The sequence below is a fragment of the Manis javanica genome, chromosome 6 (assembly GCF_040802235.1).
Source record: "Manis javanica isolate MJ-LG chromosome 6, MJ_LKY, whole genome shotgun sequence".
Classification (NCBI taxonomy): Eukaryota; Metazoa; Chordata; class Mammalia; order Pholidota; family Manidae; genus Manis; species Manis javanica.
In genome coordinates, this window is record NC_133161.1 from 111,677,370 (window position 1) to 111,696,006 (window position 18,637).

The window sequence follows — 18,637 nt, forward strand, 5'->3', positions numbered from 1 at the left end:
ATTGAATGATAGCACATTTTCATTTACATAATTAAATTTTAAGAGAATAGGTACTTACTAAATCTTTCAATCTCATTTAGGATGTATAATAAAAATATTAATGATTTACACACAGAAAACTACTCAAGTAAAGAAACACTAAAGAATATAAGGAAGAACATAAGAAAGAATATAGAGCAATCCCTATCAAGACAAATTCACATCAGTCATTTTAAGGCAAAGGACATCCTCGAATTTGTTTTTTGTTTTCTGATAATAAAAGTTTTTCCAGGCTGTCCTTAAAATCTGCATGATTGTCTTGTAATTTATGCAAAATTCTCATTCAAGTGCAGTAACTCTGACCATATCTAAGTCATGTTACTTGTTAAGATTTGTTTAAGAAATAAAAAGTTCTCTATACTTCATTGTTGTCATTTTATTTTTTTTAAATTTGTTATTGAAGTCATTATTATTAGAAATTAGTCACAAATCATGAAGTAGAACCATTCTATCATTTTAACATACCGGAATTCATCATCATTGAATCATCTTCCTTTATCATTTTTTTAACCATCTTTAAGATACATTGATGAGTATATTTGAGCAGACTTGCATTCATTTACTGTTCCTACAAATCTCTTAGAAAGAGGTATTAGAAAAGACAAACAATAGGAAACTGTAGGGAAAACTTGGGGTATAGAGATTTCATTAATTCTGAATACTTATTAAGCACCCAATATGCACTGCTCTGGATAGTGGACATACAGTATTGAACAAATAAGGTCCCCGCTGTCATGTAGCTTACATTTTATTGAGGAAGGCCACAGTAGTAAAGTTAACATAATAAAAATCCTTTTATGTTTTTTTAAGTTCTTTGAAAGAAGTAAATATAATAGTATAATAAAATAGTGCTTGTTGAGTAGGAGTGGGTTGTCCACTTTGGTATGCATTGTTTATAGATAAGAGCCAAGCTTTAATTAGAATTAACTTAGAATAAGCCCATAAGCAAGTCATTTTAACCTCTCCAGGTCCTTCGTTTCCTGATTTTTAAAATGGAAATAAATAATCCCCAACTTCGTTTCCTGAGTTTTTTTTTAATTTATAGTTACATTAATCTTTTTTCATTGAAGTATAGCATAGGTATAGTAATGTGCTTGTCTCTTAGGTGTAAGGCCCAACAGATTTTTACAAAGTGAATTTATTCCTCTAACTACCCAGAACAAGATGAAGAATATTACCTGGACTCAAGGAACCTCCCTGTGTCCCTTCCCAGTCATTTTTTCACTCCAAATGTGACTCATATCATTCTGATTTATATAATCATAGAGTTTAGTCTCACCTACTTTTTTCTAATCGCTTTGTTGAGATAAAATTTATATACGACACAATTGGCCAAAGTGTAGAATTTAATGGCTTTTAAAGTATATTCACAGAGTTGTGCAGCCATCACCACAATTTTAAAACAATTTCATCACCCCAAAAAGAAATTCCACTCCCATTAGCAGTCACTCCCATTTCTTCCCAATCTTCCCTCCCCAAGTCCAACGCATTTTAAATGGTTCCACTCACTGTGTTGTCTTTTGTGACTGTCTTTCACTGAGAATAATGTTTTCAAGGTTCATCCACATTGTAGCCTGTATCAAACACTTTTTTTTGCTGAATATTATTTCATTTTGCAAATATATTACATTTTACTTATTACTTGTTGGACATTTGAGTTTGTTTCCACTGTTTAGCTGTTGTGAATATGCTGCAATGAACATTTGTGTACTGGTTATTGTGTATTCCTGTTTTCATTTCTTTTGAGTATAAACCTGGGAGTGGAAATGCTGAGTCATATGATACCTTTTATATTTAACTTTTTGAGGAACTGCCAAACTGGTTCCTTAAGGGACTATTCCCATTTTACATTCCTACCAGCAGTGTATGATTTCCTCTGCATCTTCATTAACTCTTGTTACTGCTTGTCTTTTGAACTGTAGTATCCTAATGGGTGTGAAGTCTATCTCGTAGTGGTTTTGATTTGCATTTTCCTAATGGCTGATGATGTTGAGCAATCTTCCCATATACTTAATGGCCATTTATATATATATCTTCTCTGGGAAAATGTAGTCAGATTTTCTGACCATTTTTCAATTTCATTGTCTTTTTGTTATTGAGGTGTTTTTTATATGCCTGGATACAAGTCCCTTATCAGATAACAGATAAATGATGTGCAAATATTTTCTATCATCTTGTAGGTAATCTTTTCATGTGTTGATGGTGTTGTTTGAAGCTCAGTGGTTTTAAATTTGGATAGAGATCAATTTATTTATTTTTTATTTTGTTGCTTGTGCTGTTGGCGTTGTAATTAAGAATAGTCTTGCCTGTTTTTGAATTACATATAAATGAATTCCTGTACTCTTATATTTGGCAGCTTTTTGCTCAAACTTATGCATGTAACTACATTTTTTCTTTTACACTGCTATATAATATTCTATTGCACATATATACTGCAATTTATTCTACTGATGATGATATTTGGGATATTTCCAGTTTGGGGCTCTTACAAATTAGTCTGCTATAAGTATTCCTGAACATAGCACTTTTCTGTTCATTGTTGAGAGCTGTGCAACTAGGAGTGGAATTGCTGAATCACAGCTATACACAGCTATACTATATAGTGCCACCATTTCTCCAAAGTGATGTGTCAGTTTTCATTGCTATCAGTAGTGAATGAAAGTTCATTTGCTATACATTTTTTCACCATTACTTTCACCACTTGTTAGTGTCAAGGTTTCTTTTTTGTTTTGTTTGTTTAGCCACTCACTGGTGAGTGGAGTAACTACAGTGCATTTTCATGATGACTGATTACTTTGAGCACTTTTGAAAATGCTTATAGCTGTCTGTAAATGGCCTTTTCATATCTGGTGCCTATTTAAAAAAGATGGATTTTATTTCTCTTATTGATCTGTAGGAGTCCTTTATGTGTGTTGTAAAAAAAATTCTCATGGTTTACTTTTTTACTCTCAGTGGTGTCTTTTAATGAAGATAACTTTTAATTTTAATTCATTTATCACTTTCTTCCTTATGGTTGTGAATATATTATTCTCTACTGACTTCTAGAAACATTGTTTACCTTTAACATTTAGGTCCACAATCCATATGTAATTGATTTTTGTAAAGCTCAAGGTTTATTTTTTCCCATATGTATTTCCAGTTGATGCAGACTCATTTATTGCAAAGACTGTCCTTTCCCCACGGAACTGAAGCATCACTTTGTCATAGTTCCAGAAAATTGCATATATATATATAGGTCTGTTTCTAGACTCTCTTCTGTTCCACACATCTATTTGTCTATGTTATTGCCAATGCCATACTTTTCAATTATTAGGTGTATCTAGAAAGATTTGTAACTGACATGTCTCATAATTGAGTAACGGGTGTACAACAGAATACTTGCAATTCAGTGCACAGTAGGAAGGAAGCATGTTTCAAAGACAAGACAGTTCATAGCTTCCATATTAAGATTTTGCATTATCTTTTATGATATTAATTATTCACTGCTATACATTGCATTCTTCTATACTTTATCATCCTGAGGTTGAGAAAAGGAAAATAATTACTTGAGAAAGTTATTATAGGGAGCCATTTAGTTTGTAACAGGACAGACTAAATTTCCAGAAGTGTTTGTTATCTGCCAAGACTGAGCTTCATAGTTTGAGTCACCAGTTAGGATGTTCTGCCTGTATCACAGCATATACCTTCTTCTCTTAGGATATTGCTAGGTGACACCCCTCCCGGATCATTCCAGGTTGGTAGTTTCTCTCCATGTTTGCTATATTAACTATATTTTTCCTTTCCTCCTATCTTCTTGGCTTCCCATTCTGGTTATTCATAATCCTTTTCTGAATGGAGAGCTTCTAGAGAGGAAGTTCTTAGTTGGGAAGCCCAAGAGAGAAAGATGATTAGCTGTTGGGATGTTTTTCTGCTGTTTGAGGGTGTGAAAACAGTTTCTGCATGTGATGACAAGGTCCATGACTGATCTTCCAATTCGGCATTTATATTCAGCTTTTCTACTGGGTCCTCCCTGCCCCTGTTCCCTACCCCACCCACGCCTGGCCTTTTCTTTAATTCTCAACCACAGGAGTTTCTTCACATGCTCTTCGCATTTGCACTTTTGCTGGGGTTTTTTTGGTGGTCATAAATGTTTGCTTTTTCAAAGTTTTTTTCAGTGCATGATTCTAGGGGCTTGCTGTTCTGCTAACATAAAATTAGTAGTGTATCTGGGTCTCTGTCAAAGACATCTTGAATTTTTAGATGTTTCTCTGTGGAAGTGGTATAGCTCATGGACCTAAAAGGTAAAGGTAAAATGAGGTTTCTAAAAGATAGCAAAGGAGAATATGTTCATAATCATAAGGAAGAGATTGATAATTGAACTTTAGTAATTATAAAGAGGACTTTAGCAATTGGCATCTTTGCACAAGGTTTGTAAGATGCCTGAAATCAGTTTCTACATTATTGTCAGTGTTCCTCTGGACTTCTGATTCTTTCCTTAGGCCTTTCTATTTTTTTTCCTACAGTTTTATTACATAAGCAGTATCAATCGTATTAACATCTTTGTTTGCTAACTCTAATATATGCATAATCTATGGGCCTATTTGAAAGTCTGTTTTTCTTTGTGGGGCTTTGGGAATTGAAGAGGGTCAGTTGGTTCCATCTCCTGGTATCCTGGTATGCCTGATAATTTTGGTTGAATGCTCAACATTCTGTATGAAAAGTTATAGAGACTTTCGATGATGCTATTTTCCTTTAGAGAGGATTTAATTTTCTTTTGACTGACAGAATATGTGCACATCACCTTGGCAGAGTTGAGCTTGATTTCAGACCTTGTTAAGTTTGGTGTCTTTCTGTGTTTTCCTCACTGCTAATCTATAGCCTTTTGGGGGTGTCATCTGAATGGCTGAATATTTACTGGGTCCCTCTATCATAAAGGGCCCTGAACTCCAGCCTTTGATTCCTCAGATACAAGGGAGTTTTTTCTTTTTTGTATGCAAAGTAAGCAAGTATGCAATACACACAGTGACGTATTCTTGATTCCTCTTCTTTCTTACATAGAAGGTATATCCTTTTGTACCTTGCTGTTTTCAGGCAATATCTTGAAAATTACTATATATGTATTAATAGAGATTCTTTACTTTTTTATGGTAGTATAATACTTCTTTTCTTAGATGTAGTATAGATTTTTTGTTTTTTTGTTTTTTTCAGTAATTTATAATCACATTCCTAATTTTATGATTTCAAAGAATTATTATAGTATTTATATTTACTTTTGTTTTATGACAATATTAGTTCTTTTCATGGTTAGAAAATGTTGTAATTAACTATTCCCTTGGACTGGAAAGAGGAAGAAAAATCTATAATCCTTTTAGGATATTTTACTTATCAATATGTTTTTTTTTCTATACTGTTGCAATTATATAGTTTCTAAGCTTTGTCCTCTAACATAAGAGATCATTTGGCTTGGAAAATCTCACATCTGTCAAAATCAAATAAGCTTGTATTCAAACCTGATTAAGGAAAAGAGGCTTTCACAAGTTTTATTAGCTTTATCTTAGACCTAAAAGGTCTCCCAATTAAACACATTCCACATCAATGTGACACTATTAATGAGAGAAGCAATTTATTCTGGTAACCTTCATTCTGAAAGAGCTGATCTTCTAAAAGAAGCCAGTTTCCTTGGTACCTTCTTCCCACAATCCTGACCTCAAAAGTTGTAGACTTATAAATCATGATAGTATTTACCTTTCTCATCTAATCCTTCACTATAGGGGTCTGGAGAGACATTTTTTTCATAGAAATAATCTAATTCATGGGTTTGCAAACTTATTCTGTAAAGGGCCTGGATAGTAAATATTTGAGGCTTTACATGCTACCTGATCTCTTTTGTACCTATCAACTATCAATTCTACATTGCAGCATGAAAATATTTGTGTGCAATACCTAAATAAATGAGGGCATAGCCTGTATATCACTGAAAGAGGGTTTGTGTTCAGTTAAACTTCATTTACAAAAAGAAGGCACTGGGTTGGGTTTGGTCAGTGCGCCATAGTTTGTCATTCTCTGTTCTAAATCTTTTAACTGGAGAGGAAAGAAACAAGTCATTCATGGGTTGTATAGCGATTGTCCCATATAGGACATATGTCTATTATATACTTTCTAGAAGAAACTAGAGTAGATTTGAAGTTTTCAGTTCATTTTCAACATTTAAAAAATTAAACTTGTGTATAATTCTTAACATACCACAAAACAACCATTGCCTTATCTACCATTCTTCAAATACTACAAAAAAAAGGGTAGAAAATAATGACTATTGGTGAATATTTATTTTAAAATTTGTGACCCAAACTTATTTTTCTTATTTCATATTACAGAAAGAATTTTTATTATTAGAGAAAATATCACATTGTTTTTATCTGTAACTTTTTCTCTAGCTATTTGCTTGTTTACATGAATAATAAAGCCATGAGCTTTGTGAGCTTTATTTTATATATCAGTCACCAAATGGAAAGAATGATTGTAAGAAAAATGTGGTAGGTTAGCTTGATGTCCAACTTTTAGAAAGCAAATTCTAAAATGAATAATCTTAGACTTTAGCTGTGGTAACATCCAGTGTTAATATACATTTCATCTTTATAGCTAAATAGCCAAATAGAATTTTTACATTATTTTATCAAGAATTTAAAGCCTAACCAGTCATTTCCCAGTCCTCTCAAAACCTCCCAACCCTTAACTGTAGTTACTGAAATTATTTCTGACCAGTGCCAATAAAATTAAGAATGATAAGGAGGGTCACATAGTTAGCAGTTAGCTTTCAAACCTCCTGACATACAGTTTCTCAGTTTTCCCTTCTCTGAAGAGTACAGAAAGAAAAAGTCACTCCTTGTTGGACATCACATCCTTTCAGTAGGTGGCTTTCTGTTGTCCTCTCTTACAGAATGTCCTTGCTGTTAAACAAGGACTGTTAGAGTGACACTTAACATTAGTACTTTTAAACCCATTAAATTTGTTTTTGGCTTTGTGCTAGTAATATTTTCCTTTCTCATTCAACTCAGTTGGAATAAAAAAAGAGAACTCTATGATCTCTACATTTAAGGATTAAAATTCATGTCATTTATCTCCAAATATTACTGGTCTTCATACAAGGAGTGTATATACACCAATAGCTCAAATTTTTCAGTAATTCATATCAATTCCTATTTTGAATCAGGAGGTATTATTTTCATTTTTAATTTCTTATGTTTACTACTAATAGATTTAGATAAGTAAAAGCTTATATAAATTTTAAAGTATTTTTTTTTTACAGATTTTTGAAAGAGATGGCAAATTGCTTAGGTCAAAACTTTGGAGAGATTACTTTAAAAAAATAAAGGATATGCTGGATTTATGACCTAACTTGAATTACAGAGGATTTTCATGTCTTTGCATTTTTAAAGTGCATAATAGATTTTTAAAAATTTCTAGGCTTTGTGAAGTTAGAAACAAGCTGTATGTTCATTTGCAGGTGTGCTGATTTTTAGGGACTTAATACAGATTAGATACCTGGCTACTATGTTGTGTCTTTTGAATATAAGAATAAATGAACTCAATCATTGTTTGGTGGGGTATACCGATATTTGGCAGAACTAGAAGAACAGACTCGAAAAGCTCTAGAACTGGACCAGGAACGAAAACGAGCAAAAGAAGAAGCAGAAAGGCTTGAAAAGGAGCGTCAAGCTGCGGAAGAGGCCAAGTCTGCTATAGCCAAGCAAGCTGCTGACCAGATGAAGAACCAGGAACAGCTGGTAAAGAAGCTGTCTTAGTTCTGTCCTGGAGAAAAAGAAAAATTTAGACAAAAGCATGGAGTGAACCTTGTAAAAATTAATTGTAGTATACTGTTTGGAAAGCAAACCAAAACTACTTTTAACTTAATAGCAAAGTCTGGAAATGAATCTGAAAATTTTATTTCCACCTTTAAAAAAATACCTGAGAATGAAACAGAATAAAAGATAAATGGAGGTATTGCTAACAAAAGATTCTGGTTCACTTAAATTTTGCATAGGCCACTGGCATATTTAGCTTTAGAGAAATTGATAATATATTCTAACTCCTACAAGGTAACTGTAGGCCATAATTGATTGGATTTTTTGTTTAGTAACTTTGCAAATAATGAGTAGGCGTGACACTTAGGAGATACTAGGTTTAAATACTGACTCAGGTTATTTACATGCTCTGTGTCCTTGGGTCTTTGTGAGGTTCAGATTCCTCCACTTGCCACAAAGTGTTACTTAAGTGTAATTTTTTTCTTTCGTAGAGTTCAGCAAAAACTTTATTGATAAAAGTTAAAAAATAGTTCCTAAATCTCACATTTTAAGTTCCTGGTACTGAAAGAGGAATAACTACTTGTCTATAGAATAATACAAATTTTTTTTTAAATTTGTCTCCTTATTAGCTCATTAGACCTACTACAAAGAAGATACTTATAATCCTAAAGAAATATCACCTTTTTAAAATGGAAGACTAAGAAAAACATGTAAAACCGTCCAAGCATGTACTTTGAAAGCTTTGTTGACTTAATATAAATTATTGGAAAAATATCAAGTTTTTTAGAATTGGTAAATATGTCATTTATTTTAGGCAGCAGAACTCGCGGAATTCACTGCCAAGATTGCCCTTCTGGAAGAAGCCAAGAAGAAGAAGGAAGAGGAAGCTACCGAGTGGCAGCACAAAGTAACCATCTGTTCGCTCCCTCACTGTCATTCACTGAGGGCCTGCTTTGTGTCCAGCAGTATGCCGGATTTATGGAGCTGCATATCAGACTGTCACAGTTTAGACAAGAAAAGATACCCGTGTGTATGAACGTGTGTATAGTGCAGTGAATATTAGTCTACGTACAAGAAGTGATTTATATCTGGGAATGAGGCAGATGCTGGGGAAACCCTTATTGGCTTAGGCTGAGTCTTGAATAATAAATTCACTTTGAGTCAGAAAAAATTGGGAGTGGGTTAGAGAGTAAAGAGGTAGTCATTCTAGACAGGGAACTGAATGAGTATAGGAAGTATGAAAGTACGTGACAGATGTGAGGACACCAGTAAGTGAACAGAGCTTAGAAAACGGGTTCAGAAATTTTGGGAGATGTGGCTTCAAAGTTAAAGAGGAAAGTTGAAAATTAGAGATGAAATTAAGCTTTGAAAGGCTTTAAATAAGTGTCCTCCTAAGGTAAGATGATGGGAATGTCTGTAGTTATTGGAATCCAAAAATATCAAAATAGTATGTAACATGATCAGGAATGGTTTTACAAAAATAATTAAGCAGTCATTGTGAAGGATGGATTGGGATAAGTAGCTGAGATTGCTTGAGAGCTGAAGATGTGACTATGAGAATAAAAAGGAACAGGAATTGTGGAAAGACGTTTTGTGGGAGACTCAAAAGGGAATGGCAACCAAATGATGGGATATAGAGTTGAATTAGAAGAATGTAGTGGGGATGGCACTGAGATGTCTAATAGAAGTTCTTTAGCTGGATAAACCGTCATAGTAGGTGCTAATGCCTGAAAAGTCAGGCTTTTGTTGAAGGGGTGGAGAATATAACATAATAAGAGTTCAATTCAAACTAAGTACCATTAGCTCCTCAATGCAACATAATATTTTACACTCAAAAGTGTGTAGTTACATGACTTTTATGTAATAAATGTGAATATGCTTTTCTTTCACTCTTAAATTTCTTTGCAGTTGAAATTTTATAGGGAAGTTTTTGATATATTGAGAATTATATATGTGTATATATAACTCCATCAAAGTAAAACTGTTAACCTACATTCTTCATTAGAATTTTAAAGATACATAAATTTTTACATATCACAAAGGCAAATTGTAAAAATTAGAAAATGTGTACACACACAAAATCATGTTCCCACAAACGAGGATCACTCTTTTAACACCTTAGTGCATGTCCTTCTAGGATCTTTTCCTGTTTGCGTGTTGTGTACACATGGTTTTATGTTCAGAGTGATGTCATACTATACATACTGTATCATTTTGGTCAGTTTTCATCTCATCTAACATTAGAATATATCAAGCTTTTTTTTAGCTATAATTGACATACGGCATTACATTAATTTCAGATGTGATATTTGTATATATTCTAAAATGATCACCACAGATCTAGTTAACAGCTATCACCATACATAGTTACAAATATTTTTTTCTCATGATGAAAACTTTACTCTGTTAGCAACTTTCAAATATACAATACAGTATTATTAACTATAGTTCCCATGTTGTATATTACATTCCAATGACTTATTTCTGGGAGTTTTTAGCCCCCTCTCCCACTTTGCCCAGCTAACCACCCTGTTCTCTGTATCTGTGAGTTCAATTTTTCTTGTTGCTTATTTTTCATTTTGGGGTTTGTTTTTTTTTAAGATTCCACATACAAGTAACATCATGATATTTGTCTTTCTCTTACTTATTTCAGTTAGCATAAAGCCCTCAAGGTCCATCCATGATGTCACAAGTGGCAATATTCCCTTCTTTTTATGGCCAAATAATATCCCTGTTTGTGTGTGTGTGTGTATGTATGTACATATGTATATGTACACATACCACATTTTCTTTATCCATTCATCTACTGATGGACACTTAGGTTGTCTCCATATCTTGGCTCTTGTAAATAATGCTGCAGTGAACCTGGGGGTGCAGATGTTTTTGAGTTAGTGCTTTCTTTGGATAATCATCCAGAAATGGAGTTGCTGAATTGTATGGTTCTATTTTTAATTTTTTTAAATTTCTATATTATTTTCCATATTGGCTGCATCAGTTTACATACCTACAGTGACTAGAGTTCCTTTTCTCAACATCCTTGCCAACACATTTGAGTCTTGTCTTTTTGATAATAGCCACCCTAACAGGTGTGAGGGACTATCTCACTGCGGTTTTGATTTGCATTTACCTGATGGTTAGTGATGTCGAGCACCATTTCATGTACCTGTTGGCCCATTTTTTAATAGGATTGTTTTTGTAGGGTTTTTTGTTTTTGCTTTTTTTGGTGTTGAGTTATATGGTTTCTTTATATATTTTGGATATTAAACCCTTAGCAGATAAATGGTTGCAAATATCCTCTCACATTTGGTAGGTTGCCTTTTCATTTTGTTAATGGTTTCCTTTGTTTTGCAGAAGGTTTTGTTTGAGCTTATTTTTGCTCTTGTTGACTTTGCTTTAGGTGTCAAATCCAAAAAGTCATTGCCCAGACCAATGTCAAGGGGATTTCCACCTAGGAGTCTTATGGTTTCCGGTCTTACCTTCAAATCTTTGAACAATTTTGAGTTGGGTTTTTGTGTATGGTAATACAGTGGTCTAGTTTCTTTCTTCTGCATATGACTGTCCAGGTTTCTCAACACCATTTATTGAAGGGACTTGTCCTTTCCCCATTATATATTCTTGGTTACTCTGTAATAAATTAATTGACCATATATTTGTGATTTTATTTCTGGGTAGACTATATTCAAAATAGACTCAAAAATCTCTTTGCTAATTTGTCAAGCTAGTGTGCAAAGTGGGACTTCTCATCACATACGTTTGCTCTCTTTTACAGTAGCACAGGCCTTCTTTTTATGATACTGATTTCCTAAAGGGACCTGCAAATTGTCCCTCCTCCTTTTCTTGTCTAGTCGCTTCTTGGTGACATTCAGTTTGGCCTCTTATCAATATTTCCTATAAACTGGAAGATAGACCTAAAAGCTTAAAGGTTTCAAGTTAAAAGTTTTTGGCTATAACGCCTCATGGGTGAGACTGCAATATAATCCAAATTAGAATATTTTTGAGAGTGAAGCTATAATTAAATTGTATATAATTATAGCAGGACAACAGCGTAAAAGCAGGACCTTTCCAGGCAAACTGGCACAGTGTATCACCCAAACAATGTGATGTTGGCTACTTCCTGTTGCATCATGTCAGAAGACACTTCATGTGCAGTTAACCTACCAGTAGTGATTTTAATTGATCGTTGGATTAGAGTAATGACAGTCTGATTCCTCCATTGTGTGGTACATGTGCTCCCTTGTGGCTAAATATAATCTGTTAGATGTGTCATTCTTTGGCATTATACTAATACCCATTTCTCATCAGTCATTTGCATAACAATTTTAGCAACAGTTGATCAACTTTGCCAGAATAAATAATTTTATTAGGGTTTGCAAAGTGATTTTTTAAAAATTCTATCACTCCTAAAAAAAGAGCTTTCATCAAATAGGGCCTATTTTCAATACCCTGAAATGTAATTTCTACTAGAAAGGAATGATAACTTGATTTTTTAAATCACCAATACTTAAGGTTAAGTAACTGATAAACTTATTTTTGATGTTCAGGCTTTTGCAGCCCAGGAAGACTTGGAAAAGACCAAAGAAGAGTTAAAAACTGTGATGTCTGCTCCTCCTCCCCCTCCCCCCCCTCCGGTCATTCCTCCGACAGAAAATGAACACGATGAACATGATGAGGACAATGCCGAGGCCAGTGCCGAGCTGTCAAACGAAGGAGTGGTGGACCACAGGAGTGAGGAGGAGCGCGTGGCAGAAACACAGAAAAATGAGCGCGTTAAAAAACAGCTCCAGGTATTTAGAATTAGCAGTTGTATGCACATTTAAAGTACAGTTGCATTTTCTTCATTTATTAAGACAAACTTATTAAAAAGGATCATTATAATGATTTTGGGGAGACTTTAACACTAACTTGTCTTGTGTTGGTTTGTGAGTGCTTGGCCCACAGTCACATTCTTTCACTTCCTTCATTGTGTGACCCTGTTAGCAAATGTTTGTTGGCCCTGCGTAATCAGGCCTTAGCTAGTAAGTTACTCCTTAATTATGGCTTGACCCACAGTAAAAGTAGGAAGTATTTTAATGCTGTGTTTACAAAACAAATTAATTTTGTGTTTAAACTGTGTAGTACACATTAAAAAGCAATAGTAATTTAATAGGCACCATGTGTGACATTACATAAACTGAATTATTTGTTCAGATTTTATAATGGCAAAATGACAACTTAAATGCAACATATAATTTAATAATGTAATGTAAATTAGATCAAAATAGAAAAATTTCATATTATTAGACCTTTTTTCCAGCTAAGTTCTCTAATATTTTAATTGGTATAAATCTTTAATATTAATAAAGAAAAGAAAATGAGGTGATAGTTACAACACCTTTCGGAGGAAGGTGTTGTACTTTTGGAGGAAGCTTCTCATAGTGTAGATACTAGATCTCGTAGTAACATTCTATAACATCTACATTGAAACTTTTGTGAGTCATTTCAAGTATTGTATGAAAAAGTTAAGTTTAGAATAATGCACAAAATCATCATGGTTCATGAGTGTAGAAATGAAAGGCTATGGGTATTCCTTTTGAATACTACCTTCACCAATACTAAAAGTAAAACACACACTTTAAAGAAAGAGATTTCACAATGGAAATGTTAATGAACTAAAAAATCAGATTTGTAACATGTTAATTTTTGTCTTTAACAATTTTTCATAAATTTTTTAAATCTAAGAAAAGATACAGTCCTACTTTCTATTTTTAAATATAGGCATTAAGTTCAGAATTAGCCCAAGCCAGAGATGAAAGCAAGAAAACACAAAATGACGTTCTTCATGCTGAGAATGTTAAAGCAGGCCGTGATAAGTACAAGACTCTGCGGCAGATCCGACAAGGCAATACAAAGCAACGTATTGATGAGTTTGAAGCAATGTGAGAGCTGTTACTTTGCATACATGTTCTTCCTAAGCTGAACCACCAACAGAGAAAAGCAGGCCTTTGCAGATGTGATGGAATGCATCCCACCTTGCCAAAGCACTTACACCAGTTTGACTGTGGGGGCTGAAAGACATTTAAGGGGAGTTCTTCAGCATTAAGGCAGTGTCATATCATGCTTGATTTTCATTTTCTTTTGGGCCAGGGAATGGAGAACAGTGCTCCATCACCTCCTTTCACAATTTCATTTTCCATTTTTTTTTCTGTTGATGATTAATAATTAGTGTTAATTATTATGTCTGACAAATATATATGTGATTTAAGCACTCGGTACATTTTGAAGGGTGGTGGTGACTCTTGTTTACCCTTGCATATTTTATCTGCATATATTTCCACATTCTCTCATATTCATATTTTCTCAGTGTGCCCTTCTGATATACTTGCCATGCCATAATCATAATTCTACCAGATCATTGGCAGTGTTTAAAATGAGAGGTGACAGGATGGACAGTCCTTGATAATTGTATAGAAGATGGCTATGAATCATGAAAAGGATTAGAATATTGAACTGTGTAGTGTGCAGCCAGTGGTTAATTTTTTTTAATCCCAATTTAATTATATTATTGGATATTTGATATCTGCTTGCTTAATTACAGTCATCTTTGACAGCTGAATTGATTGGTGTTTCATGTCCTGTCATCCTTTGATTTTTCTTTGCCTGCAGATTCACAAAGGTATAGACAGCAGGTAGTAGTTCCCTAGTAGAGTTTATTGATGAAATACTACCTGCAAATAACAGTTGTCTCCGAAAGATTTAGGAAGTTCTGTTCTTTCATAGATTTAGACAAACAGTTGTTTAATAAAAAGAAAATACACATTTGTTGGTAATTGATATAATCACTAAAAAAATATCCCTGACATTTCTGGAAGGGTATCATGAAAAACATCAGTCCCAAAAAGGGGCAGTAATACTACCTCACTACTACACCTGCAATGTCTCATTGACCAAACACAATGGAGTGTGTAAGCTATACATTTTAAATATGCAGTGGTACTTTCAATCATGAAGGAATACAGTGGAGCTTTCCTTCTCCTTCAGGGTATCTTAGAGTGCTAAATTTTTAACTGCCTTTTCGTTGAGCTGAACTTTGGGACTCTGACTTGCATTAAAATTGTAAGCTCTCCCTTGTACACTCTCTTCCTGGAGGGTGTGTCCGCATGTGTGTATGTGTGTGTGAGAGAGAGAGGATGTTGCCCTTAGAGGATATGAAGAACAGCTGTACCTTCATTTCTTGATATAATTGCTACATTATCATTTTAGCAGATTTGGTTTCTAAATCATTATGCTTATTTTTTCAGTCTATAACTAAAAATAGTTAAATTTGGTTTGTTAATCCTATTTTAGAAATTATAATTCTAGGTCATATTAAATTCAGTTATGTCTTACGAAGAAATCTTTCCAGTTTGAAAGATGTTCTAATATTCACATGTTCTAACATTTTCTTTATTGTAAAGCATCTAGATTTGGAGATAAAGCCTTTTTTTCTCTGTGTGGTTCAGCTACTTTCCATTTGGTATTATGCACTCAAATTTACATTTACCTATTAAAATTGCCATTTTGTTAAACATTTTTCATGCACAGTAGATTCAAATTGTGTCTGAAAGTATCTCTTGTGCTTTTTTGATTTTGCTGACTTTAAAAGGATTAATCTGGGCAGACATATGAGGAAGAAAGGTTGCATTTAATATATTTTTTTGGACTTTGTGGGACAAAAGATAACTGGTTAACCTTGAAGTGGCTGTTGTATGGTGGTTGTGCACATGTTTCAAAATACTATGGAAGAGAATGTTTCTACTGGCAGCACATGAGAGGGATAGATGGTGAACCCCCACTATTCTTGCTTAAAGCATAAATGTTCACTTCTCCAAAGCACTGAAGCAGTTGCCATAATAGGTGGAAATTGACTTCCATTGGATTTTTACTCATTTTCTTCATTTTGAATTATTGCACTACCATTGCTACATCAGTTTGATATCAGTGTTGAAAATTTACCAGTTATATTTGCTGTTTATAATCCATCTGTAGATTAGGATTAAAATGGATTTAATCCATTTTTAAAGCTGTGTGAATTTTTCTAAACAGGAACAGCTATTTGCAATATGGGTTTTCATGGTGATTAAACCAATTATAACTTTAATTATTAGCAGTTGAGAGCACATGTTCATATAGCAATGTAAAAATATATTACTGAGTATTTGGTAATTTCTAATAGGATTTACCAATAGCATAATTTTGTGTTGTACAATTAAATTATAATTTTGGTAACATTGGTTAACAATAAAGTGACAAAAGCTCATGCCTTCAAGGTCCACTGTTGTTATTTAACATGGATTTTTTTGTATATTTCCTGAAAATTAATATAATTTAGACCCATGAATCATCACCTCTTAAAAATGGGAAATGAATAAGGAAAATTTCAAAATCCTCATAGATTTATTATTTCTCCCAAATTATACCTCTTTTGGTTTGGAAGTACTAGTGATTATTAATTCTGTGGAAAAATTAAATTGACTCCTGATTATGGAAAATCATTTAAGACTTCCAGCTATTGATTTTATTGTGTACTGTTTATAATTTTTTTTTCTTAAGGAAGATACAGTTTCATTGTCATGGTTAATCTTGCTATTTAGATGCTAAAAGATGCTAGTCTTTTTTAAATCTAAAGCTTAAACTGAAGTGTAAGGAAATTTACTGCCTTTACCATTAATTTACTGAACTGATTAGTAAACCAAAGCTTAGGTATTTTTAATAAGAGTAAGGGAAAACACTTAAATATGGAGTTACACTAGTAGACAGGGTCCTCTTCTAAAATGAAGAGAAACTTAGCATTTTCATATTCTGCACTTCTTTTTTAGCTAGAAGCCAATCCATCAGTATTCTAGTGTGGTTTATCACGTAGAATGACAATATTCCAGTAAATTTAAAAAGCAGTGGATACTGCAGATATTTGATAAGTGCGTAAAATGTCAAGGCAGTCTGACTCATATTTTGCACTGATAGCGAGGAAAAATTGGCTTGTAATTGTGTTTCATATACCAAAGCTTATCATATTTTCATCCTTGACTTTTTTAGTTACATAATCCAATTAAAGTAATTTCATTTTTTTCCTAGTGGAACTACTTCTTAATATGTTTATCTTTCAAGATTTTAAGAGCTGCCATTTTCCCTCTGGAAAGACCATAACTCCTTTCTCTGTTGCCTCAATATTTTAACTTTGCTTAAACTCTGCGAGGCAAGAGTTTTCTGATTTCAGGTTACATATACTGCGTTAGGAGTTGACAAACCCATTATTTCTCACAGAATTTGAAGGTTAAGTATCATGACTGAGATAATTACCCTATGACACATCTTTTAAACTCAGGCCTTTGTTTGGCTCTGGAGTTCCTACCTGCTCAGTGGTTTCAGGTTCCTACTTAGTGACCTCAAATTCAGCCAATACATTTTTATTATGTACTTGCTATATTCTAGGATACAGAAGCAAGATTAGAATGACTATGACTCTGTTTTGGCCTATCTTAAAATGTGGAACTTCAAATACCAATTTATCTTAGTTGTTAAATCATTTGCATTAACCTGTTACAATACTGGATTTCTTCTAAGATGACAGCACCATTTTGTTAATTCATGTTATTTGCCCAGATTGCTCCATGCCTGTATCAAATCTCTTGCTTCCATCCATGTAATTTAATCTATTGTTATTATTACTTTGTTTACTTTTATTTAATGATCATTTAAACAATTTAGATTCATTTTGATGTTTATGCATGTCATTTAGTTTGCTCCTAAAAAATTAAACTGATTTTAGTTCATCCTTACTACATCTGTATGACCAGATGTCCATCATCCTTGCAGTGCTGGTCTGCGGTCAGGATTGTTGGGATTCATGTGACCATCCTTGGAAAAGTTCCTTTTGATAAAATGGATTTGTTATGTGAAATTCTTTTTTTACTGTTCTATAATATATGATACCCTTCTAATTTTTTTGCAAGATAAATTAAAATGTTTTATCTTCTGTTTTAGACTTAGAAATGCATGAATGTCTTAGCTCTCTAAGGCAGCGCCTCCTCCCTCCTTTCCCTTTGGTTTATGCTGAAAAGTCTGTCATTTAGGTCTAGCATTTGAACCCTGTATGCCATTACTCCATTTATATAATTGTTTATTTTAAAATTGTAGCTATTTTGGGTAAAAAATATACTTGTGTGATGAAGGAAGAAACTACAACATACAGAAGATTAATAGAGGAAAATTAGTGACTAATAGAGAATAAGAATGCTCAGTATAATTTCTCAAGTATGCTTGTTCTCTGATAAATTAATTTCATAGGTCAAATTTTAAACAGTGGTCAGTATTTAAAGATCTCCTTTTTAAAGCCCAATTTTAAAAGTTTTTCTAACTTAATAGGAAGATGCATTTTTTACCCTACTATCAAACCAGTCAAGTATAGATAGTAATTAGTAATAACTGTATTAAGTATTGAGAAGTTTAATGGAGTTAGGAGTTTTCAGTTGAATCATTTTTGTGTGTGTTAACATAAAATTTATCATTTTAACCATTTTCAGATATACAGTGACATCACTATGTTTCACATTGTTGGACAGCTATCACTATTATACAGCTCCAGGACTGTTTCATCTTCCCAAACAGAACCTCAGTACTTGTTAAACACTCTAACTCCCCATTCCTCTCTCTTCCTACTCCCTGGTAACCATTATCCTACTTTTTGTCCATCTGAATTTGACTATTCTAGGTACTTCATATAAGTGGACTCATAATAGTATTTATCCTTTTGTGTGTGACTTATTTCTCTGAGCATAATGTTTTAATGGTTCATCTGTATT

General features: G+C 33.4%; 1 protein-coding gene across 7 annotated transcripts in view; it reads left to right on the forward strand.

Moving 5' to 3' along the window:
- RDX (radixin) overlaps positions 1-18,637 on the forward strand; it is a 101,219-nt gene that overhangs the window by 56,949 nt on the left and 25,633 nt on the right. For 6 of the 7 annotated variants that reach the window (XM_037026666.2, XM_037026667.2, XM_073239272.1 and 3 more), the window contains 4 exons: positions 7,642-7,802; positions 8,635-8,727; positions 12,362-12,604; positions 13,575-13,735. In XM_037026666.2, the coding sequence (XP_036882561.1) occupies positions 7,642-7,802; positions 8,635-8,727; positions 12,362-12,604; positions 13,575-13,735 (658 nt within the window). Of the gene's footprint in view, positions 1-7,641; positions 7,803-8,634; positions 8,728-12,361; positions 12,605-13,574; positions 16,096-18,637 lie in introns of those variants that run through there. The other variant, XM_073239273.1, reaches the window with a different exon arrangement.